The sequence below is a fragment of the Periplaneta americana genome, chromosome 14, assembly GCF_040183065.1.
Source record: "Periplaneta americana isolate PAMFEO1 chromosome 14, P.americana_PAMFEO1_priV1, whole genome shotgun sequence".
NCBI classification, from domain to species: Eukaryota; Metazoa; Arthropoda; class Insecta; order Blattodea; family Blattidae; genus Periplaneta; species Periplaneta americana.
Window position 1 is genome coordinate 2,790,356 of NC_091130.1, and position 21,624 is coordinate 2,811,979.

The 21,624-nt window shown below is 35.3% G+C and overlaps 1 protein-coding gene across 5 annotated transcripts; it reads right to left on the reverse strand.

The window, feature by feature from the left end:
• Nucleotides 1–1,328: 1,328 nt before the first annotated feature.
• On the reverse strand, nucleotides 1,329–19,705 carry LOC138713086 (zinc finger protein 583-like). Of its 5 annotated transcripts, none has more exons than XM_069844839.1 (3): nucleotides 19,593–19,705; nucleotides 8,110–8,356; nucleotides 1,329–2,075 (listed from the first exon to the last, which is right to left on the reverse strand). In XM_069844839.1, exons 2-3 carry the CDS (start codon nucleotides 8,307–8,309, stop codon nucleotides 1,463–1,465), a joined length of 813 nt encoding a protein of 270 aa, XP_069700940.1. In that variant the 5' UTR covers nucleotides 8,310–8,356; nucleotides 19,593–19,705; the 3' UTR covers nucleotides 1,329–1,462. The 5 variants fall into 5 exon arrangements, with proteins under 5 accessions (XP_069700940.1, XP_069700938.1, XP_069700939.1 ...); XM_069844837.1 differs by lacking the exon at nucleotides 19,593–19,705 and adding an exon at nucleotides 19,332–19,584; XM_069844838.1 differs by lacking the exon at nucleotides 19,593–19,705 and adding an exon at nucleotides 18,847–19,315.
• Between the last annotated feature and the right edge of the window lie 1,919 nt (nucleotides 19,706–21,624).

Sequence of the window (21,624 nt, forward strand, 5' to 3'; positions counted from 1 at the left end):
TTCGTATTTCATCTAAGAAGTTGAAATTTGTTTTTATAGCACATGTTAACTGTGTGAGTATATCATAAAAATTTAATGATTGCTTCAAAATTATAAAAGTTGAAATTTCACACTTACTTACTTACTTTTAAGGAACCTGGAGGTTCATTGCCGCCCTCACATAAGCCCGCCATCGGTCCCTATCCTGAGCAAGATTAATCCAGTCTTTACCATCATATCCCACCTCCCTCAAATCCATTTTAATATTATCTTCCCACCTACGTCTCGGCCTCCCCAAAGGTCTTTTTCCCTCCGGCCTCCCAACTAACACTCTATATGCATTTCTGGATTCGCCCATACGTGCTACATGTCCTGCCCATCTCAAACGTCTGGATTTTATGTTCCTAATTATGTCAGGTGAAGAATACAATGCGTGCAGTTCTGTGTTGTGTAACTTTCTCCATTCTCCTGTAACTTCATCCCTCTCAGCCCCAAATATTTTCCTAAGAACCTTATTCTCAAACACCCTTAATCTCTGTTCCTCTCTCAAAGTGAGAGTCCAAGTTTCACAACCATAAAGAACAACCGGTAATATAACTGTTTTATAAATTCTAACTTTCAGATTTTTTGACAGCAGACTAGATGACAAAAGCTTCTCAACCGAATAATAACAGGCATTTCCCATATTTATTCTGCGTTTAATTTCCTCCCGAGTGTCATTTATATTTGTTACTGTTGCTCCAAGATATTTGAATTTTTCCACCTCTTCGAAAGATAAATTTCCAATTTTTATAGTTCCATTTCGTACAATATTCTCGTCACGAAACATAATCATATACTTAGTCTTTTCGGGATTTACTTCCAACCCTATCGCTTTACTTGCTTCACCCTTAACCCCTTGAATTTAATATGAAATAAAATCCTCCATCTTATCTTAACATTTGTTGGTGTAAATAATTGCCTGTACAGACCGATTATTTAGTCCTGCCAGTTGCTGGAGATGTGCGCGTGGGACAGGCGAGTCCATTTAGTTACGCCAAGGGGTGTTTGGGTTATTCACTCGCTTGCCTTTACCGACCACTCGCCCTATCTCTACTGTGGAGCTCTCCCTACTCCTCCTATTATTTCCCCTCTTTCGCGTCGCTGAGCTGTCAGGACCAAAATAATCGGTCTGTACTTTCTTATAATAATTTTATTTTTTGTTTCAACTTTCCTAAAAGTGTGTTTTCCAATGTTTTGTTCAAAAATGTTAACTTCTGTTTAACTTTGATACCAGTTTTAAGGTTGTACCTTTGGAAAGTACACAAAAACAATACAACTTCTTACAAAGTATTTATTTTAAAGAACATAGTGTTGGGCTGTTGGGTGTATATTTTATGGAGGAACACAACAAGACAGTTTTCTACAGAATGCAAAATAATCTATAGAGCCAAGTTCATGGACGTTCCAACGAACAAAATGCTGTTTTTAGAGTCAACAGAACTTAGCACGCACTCTGTGCAGTTGGCCTGTGTGGCGAGTTAGCCCAGCATGTCCGCATGTGGAACTCGGTGTGTGTGATGGAGTGTGTCTTGAGGTAGGAGTGGTGCCTGAATGTCTTGCTGCACACAGAACACCTGTGCACTGGCTTCTTGTCATGGACAACGGCGTGCCTCCTGAGGTTGCTGATATGTCCGAACGCCTTGCCGCACGTGCTACACTCCACCCGTTCACGGCTATGCATCCTAGCATGCATGGTCAGAGCAATGATGTTCTTGAAGCGCTTGTGGCACACCGCGCACACCACGTCGGTCGTGAGCTCGTCGTGTGCATGGCCCTGCGAGTGCCTCTGCAGGTGATACTGCGTGCTGAAGGCCTCACGGCACACCGCGCACCGGTACGGCTGCTGCCCGGCATGCACCAGTATGTGTGCCCGCAGGTTGCACGCCCGCTTGTACTTCCGCCCGCATATCGCGCACTCGTGCGCCTGTGACTTGGGGTCCACGTGACTCAGCAGGTGGCTCCTCAGGCTCGAGGGGTGCCTGAATATCCGCCTGCACACCCCACACTCGTTGAACTTCTGTTCTGGGAATGCTGCACTGTAAAACACAGACAAACTATCAAAACGTTATTATTTTGTACTTGGACAGTCCTTGTAAGCCTAAAAGCAAGGACCCGTCCTGGCTAAGCCAAGCCAAAGCTCTTAGTGGTGAGGGCTCTTAAAACAGGCTAAGGATGGTGGATTTTAAAGGAAAATAAAACATCTTCGGAAATTAAGTAGGTAAATGAGTAAGTATGGACAAAAGCCAGAAACTGCATGAAAGTTGAATTAGCGAAGCTGAACTTTTTCTTTTTTTTTTTTTTTTTCGAACAAGATTCGATCCCTCTTAGCATCGGCCCTACAAGGAAAAGACTACCAAGTGGAGGAGGAGGTCCATGGTTTGTCCACAAATGGATCTACAAGGCGCATTGACATCATCGCTATCCCGACAAGATCAACAAGCGGATTCATAATTGATCCAACTGTAAGGATGGAACGGTGCGAAAACCAACCTGCTGAGGTACATCAGGAAAAATACGATATATACGACCCCACTATACCATATTATAAGGAAAAATATCATCTAACATCGATCGAAGTTATTGGATTACTGATTGGGGCTAGAGGAACCATCACAAAAAGATTCGCGCATTTTTGCAAGCAGTTTGGTCTAGGACAAACTCTTGTCACTGAAGTATCTCTGTCTGCAGTGAAGGGATCTATAAATATCCTAAGAAACCATCTCTACAGTTATATAGATTGATCTCTTTGCTATGGCGATCTGCTCACTTAAGTTGGGTCTTGCAACTAGTGATAAATAGACAACTGCGATCACCTGACAGCAAATAGATACCGTACTAGGAAATTTTATGTTTTTTTTTTTTAATTAATGATCTTCTGTTTAGTAGTTCCTTCTCCATTGTTTCTTTTTTCATTATAATTGTGTACCTACCATTTACTAAAAAAAAAAAAAACAATTTTTTGGTAAGCTTTGTCTTCTAGGCAGCCTCACTTGGAGGAAGCTGAATAAAATTCTATACAAAAAAAAAAAAAATTCGACAAGACTTGTGGTGATTCACTGAAACATGCAGAACGCCAACCTAAGATTATCAGAGCACTAAGAAGTTCTTCAAAGTAGGGTTTCAAGAACCATAGAGCATTCCGAGTTTACAAAATATATAAGTATATTTATAAGCATTGTGTGAAATAATGCTTAGTTACAGTAAATAACATATTTCAGTTGTAGCCTATTACAAAGAAGGGAATATCCACCAAGAAGACGCCCATATACCTAATGCTCTATAGTTAATCAGTAGGTATGGTATGTAGCTCAAAATACATATCTGAACGTATTGTAGTAAAATGTGTTGTTGTTTTCTAATGCCAAGCGCTTGACAATAAAGTCATTTGACCTCTTGCACTCCAATATTTTTCAAAGATATTATCATGGTCACCCACTGAAGCACAGATTTTGAGATGTTCCGAATCCATTTCTTGGTTTGAGTTGCACAATGGGCAGTTAGGGGACTGATATATTCCAATTCTATGCAGGTGTTTGGCCAAACAATCATGGCCTGTTGCCAATCTAAATGCAGTTACAGACGATTTTCGTGGTAAATCAGGATTTAACTGTGGATTATGATGCAGAGTTTTCCATTTTTTCCCTTGAGACTGTGTTATCAAATTTTGTTTGTTGAAGTCTAAGTATGTAGATTTAATAAATCTCTTCACAGAGTAATACGTAGATTAGTAACAGGTCTGTAAGTAGCAGTGCTGCCCTTCTTTGCTAAAGCATCCGCATTCTCATTTCCCAGGATTCCACAATGGGATGGTATCCATTGGAATACAATTCTTTTATTGAGTGATATTAATTGAGAGAGCATTTTAGTTATTTCTGCTGTTTGAGATGAAGGTGTGTGCTTAGAGACTATTGATGGAATAGCTGCTTTGGAGTCTGACAATATAACTGCATTTTTTAATTTATTGATGTGGCATAGAAGATTCCTGAGACTTTCACTTATTGCAATGATTTCACCATCAAAACTTGTTGTTCCATACCCAAGAGATCTATAAAGTGAGAAGAGACAGCACGTAACACCTGCACCGGCACCTTGTTCTCTGGAGATCAAGGATCTATCAGTGTATAAATGAAGCCAGTTTTGTGGAGAGTACCTAATATTAATTGTCTCTAAAGACAATTATTTCATTATTTCAGTGTTTACTTCTGATTTCAGTATTTCTTCTGTTAAATTTAGATTATACTCTATATTTAATAGAGTTAAAGGATTTGGTTTAATTTGTAAGTTTTCTTTTAAATTCGGGATGTTGATTTTCTGTTTTAATTCTTGAACAATGGATATGAAACTTTTTTGAATTTTCAATCTACAGAGAGGACTGTTTGAATGCCAATTGTTTCCTGGTAATCTGATAAGTCAAACTGAAATGTCCGCTGCTTTTTTACTACCGTATTATTAATTTTACAGTTGGCAAATCTAGTTGCTGTGTCCGGTATTGTCCAGCTGTGAATTTATGATAAAATAAAATGTCCTATTTTTCTGGGTTTTGGAGTTAGTAACCATATATATAGAGAGAGAGAGGGAGAGGGAGGGAGGGAGGGGAGAAAAAAAAGAGAGACAGAAGGCTGTGAAATGTATTCAGGTGGTACAGCACTGGCTAGTGAGAAAAAAATATTCATGTAGGACTTAAAGTAGCCTTTGAGTAGATCACAAATTCTATGTAAATGCGTTCAGCAATTATCGATGATGATAATAATAATAATAATAATAATAATATTTATTAACAAAAAAACATATATACATGGATGATGTCACAGACTTCGTCATAGGAAAACAAAACAACAAAAAAGGCCAACTTAAACATAGTAAACAAATGAACAATGACAACCATACACAAAAGGAAAATAAATTACCACAATAAAACACACAAAATTGCATCAACACTCAGAAAACTGAAATATACTCTAGCCTACAGAACATATTACAGTAATACTTAAACAATAGAAATAAGTAACAAATTCTTAACAGTAGTATTTAGTATTTATTTATTTAACCTGGTAGAGATAGGGCCTTCAGGCCTTCTCTGCCCCTCTACCAGGGGGTTACAACTATAATATGAAGAATAAAATTACAATTAGTATTAAATTCACAATTACAATTACAAATAAAATTACAATTAGTATTAAATTTACAATTACAATTACAATGAAAATTAAAGTACGTAAAGATTACCTGACTAATGACAGCTAGATAATTTATCATAGAAAAACAAAGAATATTTTATATTTACCGAATTACAAATTAAACCTACAATAACAAAATTGTATAGTGATGAAATTACTGGATATTGAAATATTCAGTGTGCTATACAAAATCAAATGTAATAATTGCCCCAGTTACAATGTTCTAAAATTGTTTAAGTTTTAAACTTTACCCTTTTTAAATACAACATTTACCTAAAACACTAAATCAATTTTGTTACACTCTAAATATTTGTCAAGCGAGTAAGATACCTTGCTTGTAGGCCATTTTCTATTTATTTTTTTAATCTAATAACAGTTGCAGTTGTAGCAGAAGAGGGTGTGATACTTAAATACTTACAGCTCTTTACAGTTTTACTTAGTCTTACATAAGGAGTGTTTAAGTTCTGATTATATTCCTGGTTTGATAAGCATGGATATCTGATGTAAGATTACAATTGTGTAAATTTTCTTTCATGTGAAGCAGACTACATTATATATACAAACTTGATAGTGAATATAAACATACAGACATACAAATACACATTTCAAAAATGCAATTTTTGGTCTCGGGATAGTTCATTATAGGCCTAGATGTTAACATAATTATGTTTGCAGAAGGGAAAATTACCAGAAAAATTTAATTTTAATACAGTTTTATTATTATTTATTTATTTATTTAACCTGGTAGAGATAAGGCCATGAGGCCTTCTCTTCCCCTCTACAGGGGATTACAACTACAATATTAAGAATACAATTACAATTATAATTACAATTAATATTAAATTTACAAATACAATAAAAATAGTTTTGTTGCTGATTTCTAGTTTGTCCCTTACTCAATTGTTTAATTTAATTTCAAAATTGAATTAAAGTTTATTTTGTATAAGACAGTTTAATATGTTTTTTAGATAATATTGTTCTAAATTAAAACATTAAGTGAAATTGTCAAGTAGGATTATACACAATAATTACAATTAATAATAATGCATAAAGTAACCTAATTTTACATTACAACCTACATATGTATAGGTCCTCCATAAGTTTCACGTAAAAATCAAAGTACTGAAAGATTAACTGATTAATAAAAGCTAGACAGTTCATTGTAAAAGTTAAGAAGGGAGAAACATTTTTTTTTTATTAATTAAGTAAAAATTAAACCTACTCTACGCAGTAAGAAAATGCTTAATAAGTTTGCTTTTGAACGCTACTAAATTCCGACAGTCTCTGATGTCACTGGGTAGGGTATTCCACAAGCGCGAGAGCGAGATTGTGTATGATGATGAATACGATGATGTCTTATGTGTTGGTATGGCTAGTATGCGGCTATTTTGCGTGCGTGTGAAGAGATTATGATATGATGACAGGTAACTGAAACGGGAGGCAAGGTAGGTAGGTGTAGAGGTGTGAAGGACTTGGAAAAGGAGAACAAGAGAATGAAAATTTCTACGTTCGTTAAGCCGTAGCCAGTTTAGAGTTTGGAAGGATGGGGTAATGTGGTCAGCACGACGGACATCGCAGACGAAGCGAACACAAGAATTATGAACACGTTGTAATTTTTGCGACTGGTTGACATTGAGGTCAGTCGGTAGAAAACACAATAATCGAAGTGGGGCATCACTAGTGTTTCCACTAGTATTTTCTTGAGTGATAGCGGGAGGAATTTTCGAATGCTGTTTAAGGAATGTAGTACGGTAGTACAGTAATATTATTAACTAGCAGCACCCGTGCACTCTGCTGCACCTGTTAGAAATAAATATAAAGTAATTACATAATTAAAATAGGACATTTGATCCAGGGAACATTCGTGTTTGATAGAAGGATAAATCGTTTAATATGTTACTTAATTTAAATTGTATTTAAATAATTAAAATGCGGTCATTTTGGTCCAGAGAGCAATCATTTGGTGTAATGACAATTCCTTTAACATGTTTCTTAATTGTTATTACATGCAACCATAGTTTAATGAAGATTGACATATCATTTAGTTTTAATGTGTATATCTTATATTACTTGCTATATGTTTCAGAAGTTACTGTAATAACATTGTAGAATTATGTCCATCTAGAGAAACTACACTTTCCAATGGCGAAATAATAATTAAACAATTAATTACCTTCCGATATTACTTCATACAAACACAGAAACATTCTCTGTAGGCTATGTTTAATAGCTTTCGATTGTTGTTGTCCAAGGCCCCTTATAGACGAAGTCATTTGTTTTTATTTCAGTACAGCGCCTTGGATGGCGTTGTTATTGTAATTTTGAAACTCATTTATCTCATTAAATATCAGTCCTATCAAAATTTTGTATAGGATAAAACTTATCGGAAATTATTTTTAAATAAACTTTTGTTATGTAACATTGTTCATGAAAATTAATAATAAGGGAGATATTTCGATTTATTTAATTCAAACCCCCTCATAATCCCCCTTTTAAATAAAGTATTTTCAATGCCATATAGCCTAAAATCTAAGTTACAACGAACTTAATTTATATTCCAATTTTCATATAAATCAGTTCAGCCATTATCGCGTGAAAAGGTAACAAACATCCAGACAGACAGACATACAAACAAAAATTTCAAAAAAGCGATTTTTTGTTTCAGGATGGTTAATTATACATGTTAACACCAATTATTTTTGGAAAATCGAAAATTACCAGAAAAATTTTGGCTACAGATTTATTATTAGTATAGATGTAGATAACTAAATAAATCAGCAATAAACAGGACAGAAGAAGACTGGAATCGTTGTGACTGAGTATTCAAATTAAAAATATCTTATCTAAACTTCAGAACGCTGCATTCACAACAACAAAGAACTGTGAGCAAACAAAAGCCAGTGTGGATCACCTGTGAGCCTCCAGTTTGATCGGGTCATCGTCCACCAACTCCAGCTCTTGCTTAACCTCGTCCACTTCTTCTTTAACAACTTCGAATTCCTGCGTGAAGCCTTCATCATCAATTTCTTTCTTTATCGTAGCAACATCCATGTGCTCCAACAGCATCCCATGTGCTTCGACCTCAGTGTGAGCTACCAGTTCGTTGTCCATGTCTTCTTATTTCATGGCGTCCTTGTCAGATTTTCCCCTCGCACCATCTACAGCCACAAACACAAAATTATCTCAGCTATGATTTCTTTTGCCTCTTGGAAGTAACATTAATTTTCCATTGAACATTTTTCGCATTGGTTGTGCCAGCATGATTAATCGAGATTGTAATCACATAGAATACTCTTCCAAAATTCATTTGTATAGTTATATTTCAAAGCTTTAAGTTTAAATATGAAATTCTCATGGATCAGACACCTACACTGGTCTGCTGGTGTGTCCTTCAGCAATAGCACATTTGTCCCATACGTGATGTCACGTACGGGACAGTAAATAATTTTTAATAATAAAATTATAAAAAGCTAAAATAATTTGAAAGTTGTGGTAAAGCAAAGATTCCATGTAATACTGTTAACATACAAAGTGTTAAACAATGGTAGCAATTGAAACTGGAAAAAATTAAACTTAACCTCATTTGTGTCAAGTACGGGACATTATCTGCTACACTTTTTAAAAACAATTTTAAGTATTCCTAATTTGATTGAAATCTTGAAATTACCTGAAATTACACCTATCATACTCTGAAATATTGCATTATAAGAGAAAAAAACATCATTATAATATGGACTTACTAGCAATGTGTCTTCAAACATTCACAACTGTAACCATGTAAAAAGCAGCTCATGTTAGCCACGTTTACGGCAAAACTGCCAATTTATTAACTTGAAAATACCAACTTATCTTCAAAATTTGAATTCTTTGATGTTTTAAGAACACATTAATCATGGTTTTAAAAAGAGAGAAAAAAAATTTTCCACAGACAAAATTTCTTCTTTTTCATGGACTCACCCTACTACAGAACGTCCATAAGGTCAAAATGTCCATGTACTAAATGTCCATATGACAGAAAGGCCATATGATAAAACGTCCGTTAGGTCAAAATGTCCATAGTGTCAAACGTCCATAATATCCAAGTTCAAAGGAAAATCTGCTTGAATACAACACAATAAATTTTATTCCATAACTCGTACAAATAAGTTATTAATCATCGGGAACCACAGCCCCACTTTTTAAGATGGTAACTAATACTTTTAAGATTTAAGAGAATTTCTCCTTTTTCTTTGTACCTGTTGTAGTTTCTCACAATCTGGAGAATTTGTCTTTGATTCGTCAAATACGTTTCATTCCCAGCTCTTTAATTTGTGTATGCCTCACCCTTGCTTGCAATATTTGTGTCCAAATTCCATTTTCTTCACGCTTTAGGCACTGCATAAATCGCCAAGTGGATGTATGTACAGCCATCACGCGTTGAAGAAGATTGTGCCAGTGTTCTACCGCGTTGTTTGTGTGCTGCATGCCTTTCAGGCTGGGAGGTTCATGTTCCTATACCGCCAATATATTTTTGTCCTATCTCTATTAAAGTCAAGATGTTGGTACAGGTATCCACGAAAAGAAAGAAGTCGCTTACCCTTCTGTGATGGCACTAACTGAGGATTTCGTTCCGTCTTTATAAAATTCAGTTCTGATTAGTTCTGCATTTGAAAATTTTTACATAGGTTACTATAACTACCATGAACAATGGATATAGCGTACATTATAGAGCTATGGACATTATGACTCTGGACATCAGAGTGAAGTGGACATTATACTACTATGGACATTTTGACTCTGGACATCAGAGTGAAGTGGACATTATACTACTATGGACATTTTGACTCTGGACATCAGAGTGAAGTGGACATTATACTACTATGGACATTTTGACTCTGGACATCAGAGTGAAGTGGACATTATACTACTATGGACATTTTGACTCTGGACATCAGAGTGAAGTGGACATTATACTACTATGGACATTATGACTCTGGACATCAGAGTGAAGTGGACATTATACTACTATGGACATTTTGACTCTGGACATCAGAGTGAAGTGGACATTATACTACTATGGACATTATGACTCTGGACATCAGAGTGAAGTGGACATTATACTACTATGGACATTTTGACTCTGGACATCAGAGTGAAGTGGACATTATACTACTATGGACATTATGACTCTGGACATCAGAGTGAAGTGGACATTATACTACTATGGACATTTTGACTCTGGACATCAGAGTGAAGTGGACATTATACTACTATGGACATTTTGACTCTGGACATCAGAGTGAAGTGGACATTATACTACTATGGACATTATGACTCTGGACATCAGAGTGAAGTGGACATTATACTACTATGGACATTTTGACTCTGGACATCAGAGTGAAGTGGACATTATACTACTATGGACATTATGACTCTGGATATCAGAGTGAAGTGGACATTATACTACTATGAACATTTTGACTCCCGACATCAGAGTGAAGTGGACATTATACTACTATGGACATTTTGACTCCCGACATCAGAGTGAAGTGGACATTATACTACTATGGACATTTTGACTCTGGACATCAGAGTGAAGTGGACATTATACTACTATGGACATTTTGACTCCCGACATCAGAGTGAAGTGGACATTATACTACTATGGACATTTTGACTCTGGACATCAGAGTGAAGTGGACATTATACTACTATGGACATTTTGACTCCCGACATCAGAGTGAAGTGGACATTATACTACTATGGACATTTTGACTCTGGACATCAGAGTGAAGTGGACATTATACTACTATGAACATTTTGACTCCCGACATCAGAGTGAAGTGGACATTATACTACTATGGACATTTTGACTCTGGACATCAGAGTGAAGTGGACATTATACTACTATGAACATTTTGACTCTGGACATCAGAGTGAAGTGGACATTATACTACTATGGACATTTTGACTCTGGACATCAGGGAAAGTGGACATTATACTACTATGGACATTTTGACTCTAGACATCAGGGTGAAGTGGACATTATACTACTATGGACATTTTGACTCTGGACGATTTAACATGGACATTTTCAATGTGGACATTATTCCATAGACATTTTCACATATGGACATTATAATCCTGGATTTTATGTCTGGTAACCCTCTGTTCGTTTTGGTTTTAATGATGTTAAAAATGTACTTTATGGTTTGGTGTACTCTACTCAAAACAGTACACTAAGTAAATTCAATAGGCTGGGAACCTTTGACTGTAAATATGATCCCTCGCCCAATGGTACACATTTTACTTATGTCTCAGTGCTAGCTCTAGCAGAAGTAGGCAGTGAGCAAACAGCAGTCTTGTGTCAGTGGAGACATTAACTCTAGCAATAGCAAGGCGTTTTTAATAACATGCAGTACTAATGGAGGGGTATTTTGTGATCACTACAAAAATGTTTAATTTTGAACAGCTATATTAACACTTATAATCAGCAAATAGTATGTACTATAATAAAAGAGAAAAACTGAAATGTCATTGTAAATTTTCGAACAATTAGGCCTACTTAACATAACAGTCTGGAAAATGTTATGCATGACTTTCTTCACAGCCGTCCTCATATACTGAACAGGCCACAGTTTAGGCCTAGTACCATTGTTACCTTAACAGATATATTCTGGTCCACACCTGAGGAGTAACGGTCAGCGCATCTGGCTGCGAAACCAGGTGGCCCGGGTTCGAATCCCGGTCGGGGCAAGTTACCTGGTTGAGGTTTTTTCTGGGGTTTTCCCTCAACCTAATACGAGCAAATGCTGGGTAACTTTCGGTGCTGGACCCTGGACTCATTTCACCGGGATTATTTTTTTTATTTTTTTTTGGTAGGTTATTTTACGACTCTTTATCAACATCTCTGGTTATTTAGCGTCTGAATGAGATGAACGTGATAATGCCGGTGAAATGAGTCCGGGGTCCAGCACCGAAAGTTACCCAGCATTTGCTCATAATGGGTTGAGGGAAAACCTCGGAAAAACCTCAACCACATAACTTGGCCCCGACCGGGAATCGAACCCGGGCCACCTGCTTTCGCGGCCAGACGCGCTAACCGTTACTCCACAGGTGCGGACTCGCCGGCATTATCACCTTCATATCATTCAGATGCTAAATAACCTAGATATTGATACAGCGTCGTAAAATAACCCAATAAAATAAAAAATATATATTCTGTAGGACGAAAAAATTAATCTTTATCTAGTACAAAAATGTTTAATTTTGAACATTTTTCTTTTTTAACATTTGTAATCAGAAAATAGTATGAACTATAATAAAAGAGAAAAATTGAAATATCACTGTATATTTTCGAACAATTACTTCCACAAGTTTGGAATATTTCTTGTTAACATATTTTCGTATTTCAGTAAAACTATCGGTGAAAATGATTAAACAATGACACAAGAAAGTCATATAATACATATTTCGAAACACAGTAAGATAGAAAGATCCATAACTGACAATATATATTATTTTCATATTTTTAATGTATGAATTACATATTTAAAATACAAATTTTGGACAAGGTGAGCACAAAGTATTTCCCCATTGGTATTGATAGGCTTAATATTCATAACAATAGGTTACTGTATGCAAAAAATTAAGCCTCTAGCTTAAAAATAATGTAGAAAATAGAAATTTCACCCATTTCATCTCTTAAGAATTATTCCTTAGTAAAATGGTTTTAGAAAGTCTGCTCTAGGATTCGATATCTGGATGGTATATCATGCAGCCTCTATACGCACATAAAATGTTAGTAGCAGATATAAGTGACGTGGAATGTTTTAATGGAAGTATGATAGCGTACTACATGTGGCCATATAGAACACTTATGTAAATGATGAAACTGCAGTATGACAAAGAGAAATACACGTGTGAATAATCACAAATGCAAGTTCTAATGTAAACTACAAAAAGTGTGATACGACTTGATCTGTCTTAAAGACTTTATTTATTACTAGCCGTACCTGTGCGCTCCGCTGCACACGTTAGAAATAAATATAAAGTAATTATATAATTAAAATAGGACATTTGATCCAAGGAACATTCGTGTTTGATAGAAGGATAAACCGTTTATTATGTTACTTAATTTAAATTTAATTAAAAAATTGAAATGCGATCATTTTGATCCAGAGACCACTCATTTGGTCATAAAAATTAGTTTAGGAAATACAGGAAACGAATGTACAGGATAGCCTATCAAGTTTTCTGTGCATAAGAAGCTATTTTAATCTTACCTGTCCTCGATTCACTCAGGAGTTACTGTGATAACCAGGGAAAGGATTTATATGTAAATACATATTTACTTATAAAGCTAATATAATTTATATTTTGCATTATCTTTATGTTTCACAATGTGTAGGGTTGAAAAATCCTACTTTTATTTTCCATATTTTTCCATATTTTAGAGTTTAGTACATATTTTCGTTAATTTCCATATATTTTCCATATTTCATATAAAACAGTCCATATTATATTAGGTTTAACAATAAAACAAAACAAAATTCCATTAACTTTTAAAAATACATTTCAACAATAGAGATTTAAACACATGTTCAGTAATCCCTTTAACATCAGAGTTATTTGAAAATTAGCAGTCCTATCAACAATGGGAAAGTAAGTTACAAAACTGTATTAATTTAATTTAAAATTTTTAACAGACTTCAGTTGTGCAGCTCAACAGTTAAATGCCAGTCAGAGTACACATAGGTTCAGTTTTGTAAATCATACTATAAAGACGGTAAATATGCCAAAAGTACGTCATTCAGTCAATTTAAAATCAAAACTAACAAGTTACATTTCAGAATTTAAAGAAGATGGTTTATCAACTGACAATAAAATATTATTTTGTAATTTGTGTCAGTGTGCAGTATCATCTACACAAAAGTTCCTGGTGCAACAACACATTACAACTAGTAAACATCAGGCCAACAAACAACTAAATTCCAAGCAGAGACAATTGTTTTTAACACAACCAACAACATCGAATGTAAGATCTGAGTTTAACATCGACCTGTGCCGTTCTCTCATCTCTGCTGATATTCCTCTCTACAAACTAAAGAATAAGGTCTTCAGGGAATTCCTTGAAAAATATACTCAACATACAATCCCGGATGAGTCAACACTTAGGAAGACGTATGCTCCATCCATCTACGATGAGACAATACAGAAGATAAGAGATGAAATTAAAGATAGTTCAATTTGGGTTTCCATTGATGAGACTCCCGACAAAGAAGGTAGACTTGTTGGTAATGTAGTTATCGGTTTGTTAAGTGAACAATATTCTGAACGAATTCTTTTACATTGTGATGTTCTAGAAAAGTGCAATAACAAAACTATAGTTAAACTGTTCAACGAAGCTATGGGTATCCTGTGGCCAAAGGGTATTATGTACGATAATGTGTTATTCTTTATTAGCGATGCTGCCCCTTATATGGTCAAAGCTGGACAAGCATTATCTGTTGTATATCCTAAATTGACTCATTTTACTTGTGTGGCGCATGCATTTCATCGTGTGGCAGAAGTGGTCAGAGACAATTTCCCTAAAGTAGATTTGTTGATTTCATCAGTGAAAAAAGTATTTCTCAAAGCTCCCAGTAGAGTTAACGTGTTGAAAGAAATGTACCCTGAAATTCCATTGCCACCAAAGCCAATTTTAACTAGATGGGGTACATGGCTAGAAGCAGTTGAATATTATGCCGAACATATAGACTCTATTAACAATGTTCTCCTTGCATTGGACTCTGAAGATGCAGTCTCAATTGATACTGCGAAAACAGTTACCTGTGACATAAGTGTGAAGAATGACTTAGCTCACATTCAGCATACATTTTCATGCATCATAAAAACGCTCAAAAGTCTCCAAAATAGGCACCTTTCACTATCTGAAAGTTTTGAAATTATAAATAGTACTGTGGAACAACTGAATCGTGGTAGAGGTAAAGTTGCAGATGCAGTAAGAGCTAAGGTGGACACTGTACTTTCAAAAAACCCTGGATATGAAGAACTACAAAAGGTTGTTGCTGTGATGAGTGGTGAATCAACAGTGAAGATTAACTTGGACTTATCCCCAGCAGACATTGTGAAATTGAATTATGTACCAGTTACTTCTTGTGACGTCGAACGCTCTTTTAGTCAGTATAAATCTATCCTCAGAGACAATAGAAGAAGATTCACTTTTCAGCACTTGAAAGAAATGTTTGTAACCTATTGTTATGGTAACAGACAATAAAAATTGTGTTTTGTTGAAACTACATTGGAAGATAAGGTACGTCCATTATATTTTTTGTTTAGTTTGATTAAAATGTACCAATATTTAACGTACATAGTCATTTTTTTATAATTTTAAGTCCATATTTAATTCCATATTTTGGTAAAAATCCATATTTAATTCCATATTTTGGTAAAAATAACTACATATATATTTACATATTTCATATATTTTTAGTCCATATAAATCCGTTCCCTGGTGATAACATTATAGCATTATGTCCATCTAGAGAAACTACACTTTCCAATGGTGAATTAATAATTAATTACATAAATCGGTTAATTAAGCTTCTGATATTACTTCTTAGAAACGCAGAAACATTATCTGTAGGCTATCTTTCATAGCTTTCGATTGTTGCTGTCCAAGGCCCCTTATAGACGAAGTCATTTGTTTTTTAATTCATTACACGGCCTTAGATGGCAGTTATTTTAATTTTAAAACTCATTTATCTCATTAAATATCAGTCCTATCAAAATTTTTCAAAGAATAAAACTTATCGGAAATTATTTTTAAAGAAATTCTTATTATGTAACATTTTTCATAAAAATCAATAATAAGCGAGATATTTCGATTTATTTAATTCAGGCCCCCTTATAACCCCCCTTTTAAATAATGTATTTTGAATGCCATATAGCCTATAATCTAAGTTACGACAAACTTAATTTATATTCCAATTTTCATCGAAATCCATTCAGCCATTATCGCGTGAAAAGGTAACAAACATACAGACAAACAGACAGAGAGAGAGACAGACATACAAACAAAAATTTCAAAAAAGCGATTTTCGGTTTCAGGGTGGTTAATTATATATGTTAGGACCAATTATTTTTGGAAAATCGAAAATTACCAGAAAAATTTCGGCTACAGATTTATTATTAGTATAGATTACACCTTCTTTACGAATAACACATTCTTTGATTCTTTATGCTCGACCATGCCGAAATGTAGTAATTATACACCTGGTAGCAGCCCTTTAATGGACCTCATTAAAGTACACCTATTCATTAAAGTTCAGGTTTTCCACCAATCAGAAATAGCATTGTAGCAATATGAAAGCGCAAGTATCGATTATTCTTGGATATGCAATCGAAAGACAACTAGCGAAACGTCACGGAGGCTGGAAATCCAATACTGTCCCAGAAGTTTATGTTGAAGAATCGATCCAAAATAAAATTGAAATCTCAACTACAATATTAAACTCAGTCGAAAAAAAAACACACAAATTAACATCAATTCACCGTCATCTTCCAGCCTTTCACAACGCACATCCCCGCAAATCCATTTCACCAATTGCACAATAAATCACCTATATTTGAAATAAAGTCAGTTCTGTTACTATAATAATTATCGTTAATTGTAAATAATATTCAAATAAATTCAATTTGTCATCTCGTTTTTCAATATCTAATTTAACTTCAATGTTATATCAAGATTAATGTTTATTTTACTCTCTAGATTATATTAAGGTCAATGTGGACATTTGTTTCTCGGAAAAAATCAATACTTTCGCGTCTGCGCACATCTCACAATTTACGAGATATTGCAGAAGATCAGTTCCGCTCCTCAGTCAGATAAGAATAAAATGAATACTTCTGAATAATTTCAAGTTAGAAATATGGTCGAGCATAAAAAGTCGTATGAAACTTGACTATAATGGTAATTGAGACGCTCGTATGAAAATTATGAAACTCGCTTGCGCTCGTTTCATAAACATACTCGCGTCTTAATTACTACCATTATAGGCTCGTTGCATAATGTACTATTATAGCTTGCTGGAATTTGTTATGCCTGTGTCAAACTTTTCAGACAGAGTTTTAAAGGAATGACATGGTCTGACTTCTGGCTTGTCAGCCTTGCCTACCTACTTGATATTTTTAGCTTTTTTTAATTCTCTAAATTGAGTTTTCAGGATCCGACTTTAACAGGATAAGACTGAGAACAATGATAAAGAAATTAAACTTGCAGTCTCGCGTCAATCGAGAATTAGATTCATTTTCCATACATAGTGACTTTCTAGCAGGAAATTATGCCCAATATCGTTGGAAACATGAAGAAAATCTTTATTCATTAACATTAAAATTAAGAGATTATTTTCCTTCCTGCAACTGAAAAAACAATTGGATGAAAACTCTATTGGGATGTAATGAGTTTTATAGTTAAATCGACCATATCCATAATGATCGATTCTTCTGTTTTGTTTTGTTTTGTTTACGTATCCAAGGTATTTGTTTATGTAACTAGGTAGCTAGATTTATATGTCGAATAAAGCCAACTTTGGTTCTATAGATTGCAACTTTATTACATGGGAACAAAAAAAAAAGTCTGTCCATTAAATAACAAAGGAAACTGTTAGAATTATCTTCTGATTCGAGCTTAAAAATCGCGTTTCATACAACGACCCTGTTGCATGCAAGACCGTGTATCCTGATGTTTTCCGAATTGGAGTAAAACGCTAAAATGAATTTGTATTATCATACTTGAGTTTAGTGTACATTTCCTGCTTTGGTCTTGTTGAAGAACAAATGCAAAATTGATTTAATGTTGAGCTAAACTTGCGACTTTGATTATCCACAATTGAAACAAACTTGTCAAAACTGACAGCTGTATGGTAATATCAACGATTCCATTAACAACCTTATGATATGTGTAAAGATAAGTAATTTCATATTTCTCAGAAAAACGTAATGGAATGTAAAGTACCTATCTTTGTATTTACAGTACGTATTTTGGGAATATATCCAAAAGCCAAAACTATTAAATTTATTGTCGCCATAAATATATTAAGGATGTTTAATTCATTACATTTTCCAAATATTTAATGAGTGGAACATGTTCATGAGTGTAAATTATGCAAAAAATAAAATTTTTACGGGGTGGGCCAAAATGAAGTATGGACTTCAGGGTCCCTGACCCTCAAAAGGTTGGGAACCACTGACCCAAGCACCATGTCTGGACTCGTGTTATAGAATGAGTGTAGCGAAATCTGGTTTCGAAAACCAGCTTCAACAGCTAGGAGATCATCGTGCTGATCATTCGTTACACCCACATTGCTTGGATGATCGTTCATCTCTGCTGAGGCATGTGGACGTGAGGCCAGCAGTCTGCCCGGCATTGTCCCTACATGGGTTGTCGCGCACGGACGGACGGGCGGACGGCTTTAGACATAACCGATAATAACCGCAAAAACTATGAACAAGTAGACCTACTACCACTACTGCCTTACCACCACGTCTTACCTTCCGAATTGTCACTGATTGCCAAGTTCGAAAATCACATTCACATAGGCCTAAATACCAGATTATGTCGTGCACCACACCAAAACATAGTCGTCAAATTTACGTTATAGCTTACATTTGCTCAAAATAAGATGTTCAATAGTAACGTCAAATAGTACGTAATTTAACGAAGAAATGGTAATTGCAACGATATTGTTGGAAGATGATTTCGCAACAGACATATTTAGTTACACATCTGTCGAATATTAGCCAGAAAAGGTCTTTAACTGTAGCAACATCGATGAATTACTATTATTATTCATTCTGTCATCCAGTCCAAGGTAAGAACTCCACACATCGATCTAAATTTTCCACTTTGGTAACACTGCGAACGAGCATGGTTGCCACAGTTATTACTTTCGTACTAGATCTAACAATAGTACTTTTTCAAAGTTTCTAGAGTCGACGGCAATTCGGAAGGCGGTTGTCTGCTAGCGTTTGCGTCGAGAGAGACAGATAGCGAGGGCAAGCAGCGTATAACAATGCCACATCGTACTTCACGAGCACGTGCGATGCAAATAGCACAGGAGAGAATTTAAATTATCAAAAGACAATAATGACCTTAGCCGTTGATTACTGTAAGCATGACACCAAACAAACCCTCTTTCCTTCACTAAAAATATTCTTTGCACAGTTCTCAATCCCACACCACATGCTTCTGCAGTCGTTTCTTGCATATTGGCAACGTTGCAGCCAGCATCAAGATGGCCGCCAGCGTTGTGCTCGTCAACTTTTTAAAATAATTATACACCTTAAACACTATTTTCCGCGCCTGCCTGTGCAATACTTGTCTTTTTACAGTCTCTCCTTCCATTTATTTACCTTACATACACATAGTAAATGTTACTTTCACTTATTCAATGTATTGAAACACTCGCACGTGAACAAACGAACTTGGGAAGTACTTGTTGCAGACTGATCCGATTGGTTCTGCTCAGTGTTGCCAACACATAAATTGTATCCCCGTCAGTATAACACCTGGAAATCCGTCAGAATCCGTCAAAATTAAAAAAGAGTAATAAGACCATATATAGGCCTATATATATATATATAAGCAAATTTTAACACATCTTACCAATTCTGATTAAAATAATTATTCCTCAACATCTGACTAGATTACGAGGTAATTTGAAACATAGTACGGAACAGGCAGGGCCGTTCATATAAAAAGTAAAATCTCCCAAAAATTAAACAATTAAAAAAAATGACAGCAGCTAAAAATGTCAAAAGACGACGTAAATCATAATTTCCGCCAAAAAATCAGTCACCCGTCAAAGCCATTTTTTTCCCGTCCGCTACGTTGAAATTCCGTCAATTTCGACGGAATTTCCGTCCTGTTGGCAACAGTGGTTCTGCTGTACAAGCTTGTGACGTCACATGCCACAAATTCTACGGCGCATATAGCAGCCGACCGTTTTCCTAACTGCCGTCTAGTCTAGTAGGCTACAATCATCATTACTTTTTTCCCTAAGGTTACATAACAAAATATTAATCTTTCCTGAAGATAACTGAAATTTAATCAGCATTTATTATAATTAAACAATATAATCATGTTGTCAAATTACATCTGTTTTCCACTGTCACATCTACTGTATATATCACTGATTAAATTTCCAACTTCTTTACTATGTTAATATTTAAGATTTACGTACCTTGGCTGACTAGTTTCGAAGTCTTGTTCTTCATTGCCCAAAACTTAGTGGAGATTCCGCACTATATTTTCATGTTTGAATCATACTATAGCATAGGATCTCACTAGGCTTTGGAGAATGAAGAACAAAACTTCGAAACTAATCACCCAAGACAAATCCTAAACATAGGCGGAGTTATGAGGGAAGTTGGAGGGCACTGCCTCCCCAAACTTGTTTCAACTCATTTTTTTTTTCTATTAACATTAGAAAATATTGAATTCAAAAGACCTTTTTTGCTTTTGTTTATGATTAAGCTTCTGCACTTAAATAGATGGATAGATTTATCCTTCGAAGAGGTGGAAAAATTCAAATATCTTGGAGCAACAGTAACAAATATAAATGACACTCGGGAGGAAATTAAACACAGAATAAATATGGGAAATGCCTGTTATTATTCGGTTGAGAAGCTTTTGTCATCTAGTCTTCTGTCAAAAAATCTGAAAGTTAGAATTTATAAAAAAAAAAAAAAAAAAGTTATATTACCGGTTGCTCTGTATGGTTGTGAAACCTGGACTCTCACTTTGAGAGAGGAACAGAGATTAAGGGTGTTTGAGAATAAGGTTCTTAGGAAAATATTTGGGGCTAAGAGGGATGAAGTTACAGGAAAATGGAGAAAGTTACACAACGCAGAGCTGAACGCATTGTATACTTCACCTGACATAATTAGGAACATTAAATCCTGACGTTTGAGATGGGCAGGACATGTAGCACGTATGGGCGAATCCAGAAATGCATATAGAGTGTTAGTTGGGAGGCCGGAGGAAAAAAGACCTTTGGGGAGGCCGAGACGTAGGTGGGAAGATAATATTAAAATGGATTTGAGGGAGGTGGGATATGATGGTAGAGAATGGATTAATCTTGCTCAGGATAGGGACCGATGGCGGGCTTATGTGAGGGCGGCAATGAACCTCCGGGTTCCTTAAAAGCCAGTAAGTAAGTAATGTCTGATCATGTGTCTGAACTATAATATTTATTTTAAATTTCTGAATGTATAAGAATTTCTATACATCATTTGAGGGAGGAATGGAAGCACTGTAATGTTTCTTTTGTAACAGCCTCTACTCATGTGTTAGAAGTCTGCAGATGTTCAGGTCGCCACTTGGAGAAAATATTAATAACATACTACACAACAATGCAGAAAAAAAAAAGAATAGTGATCACGG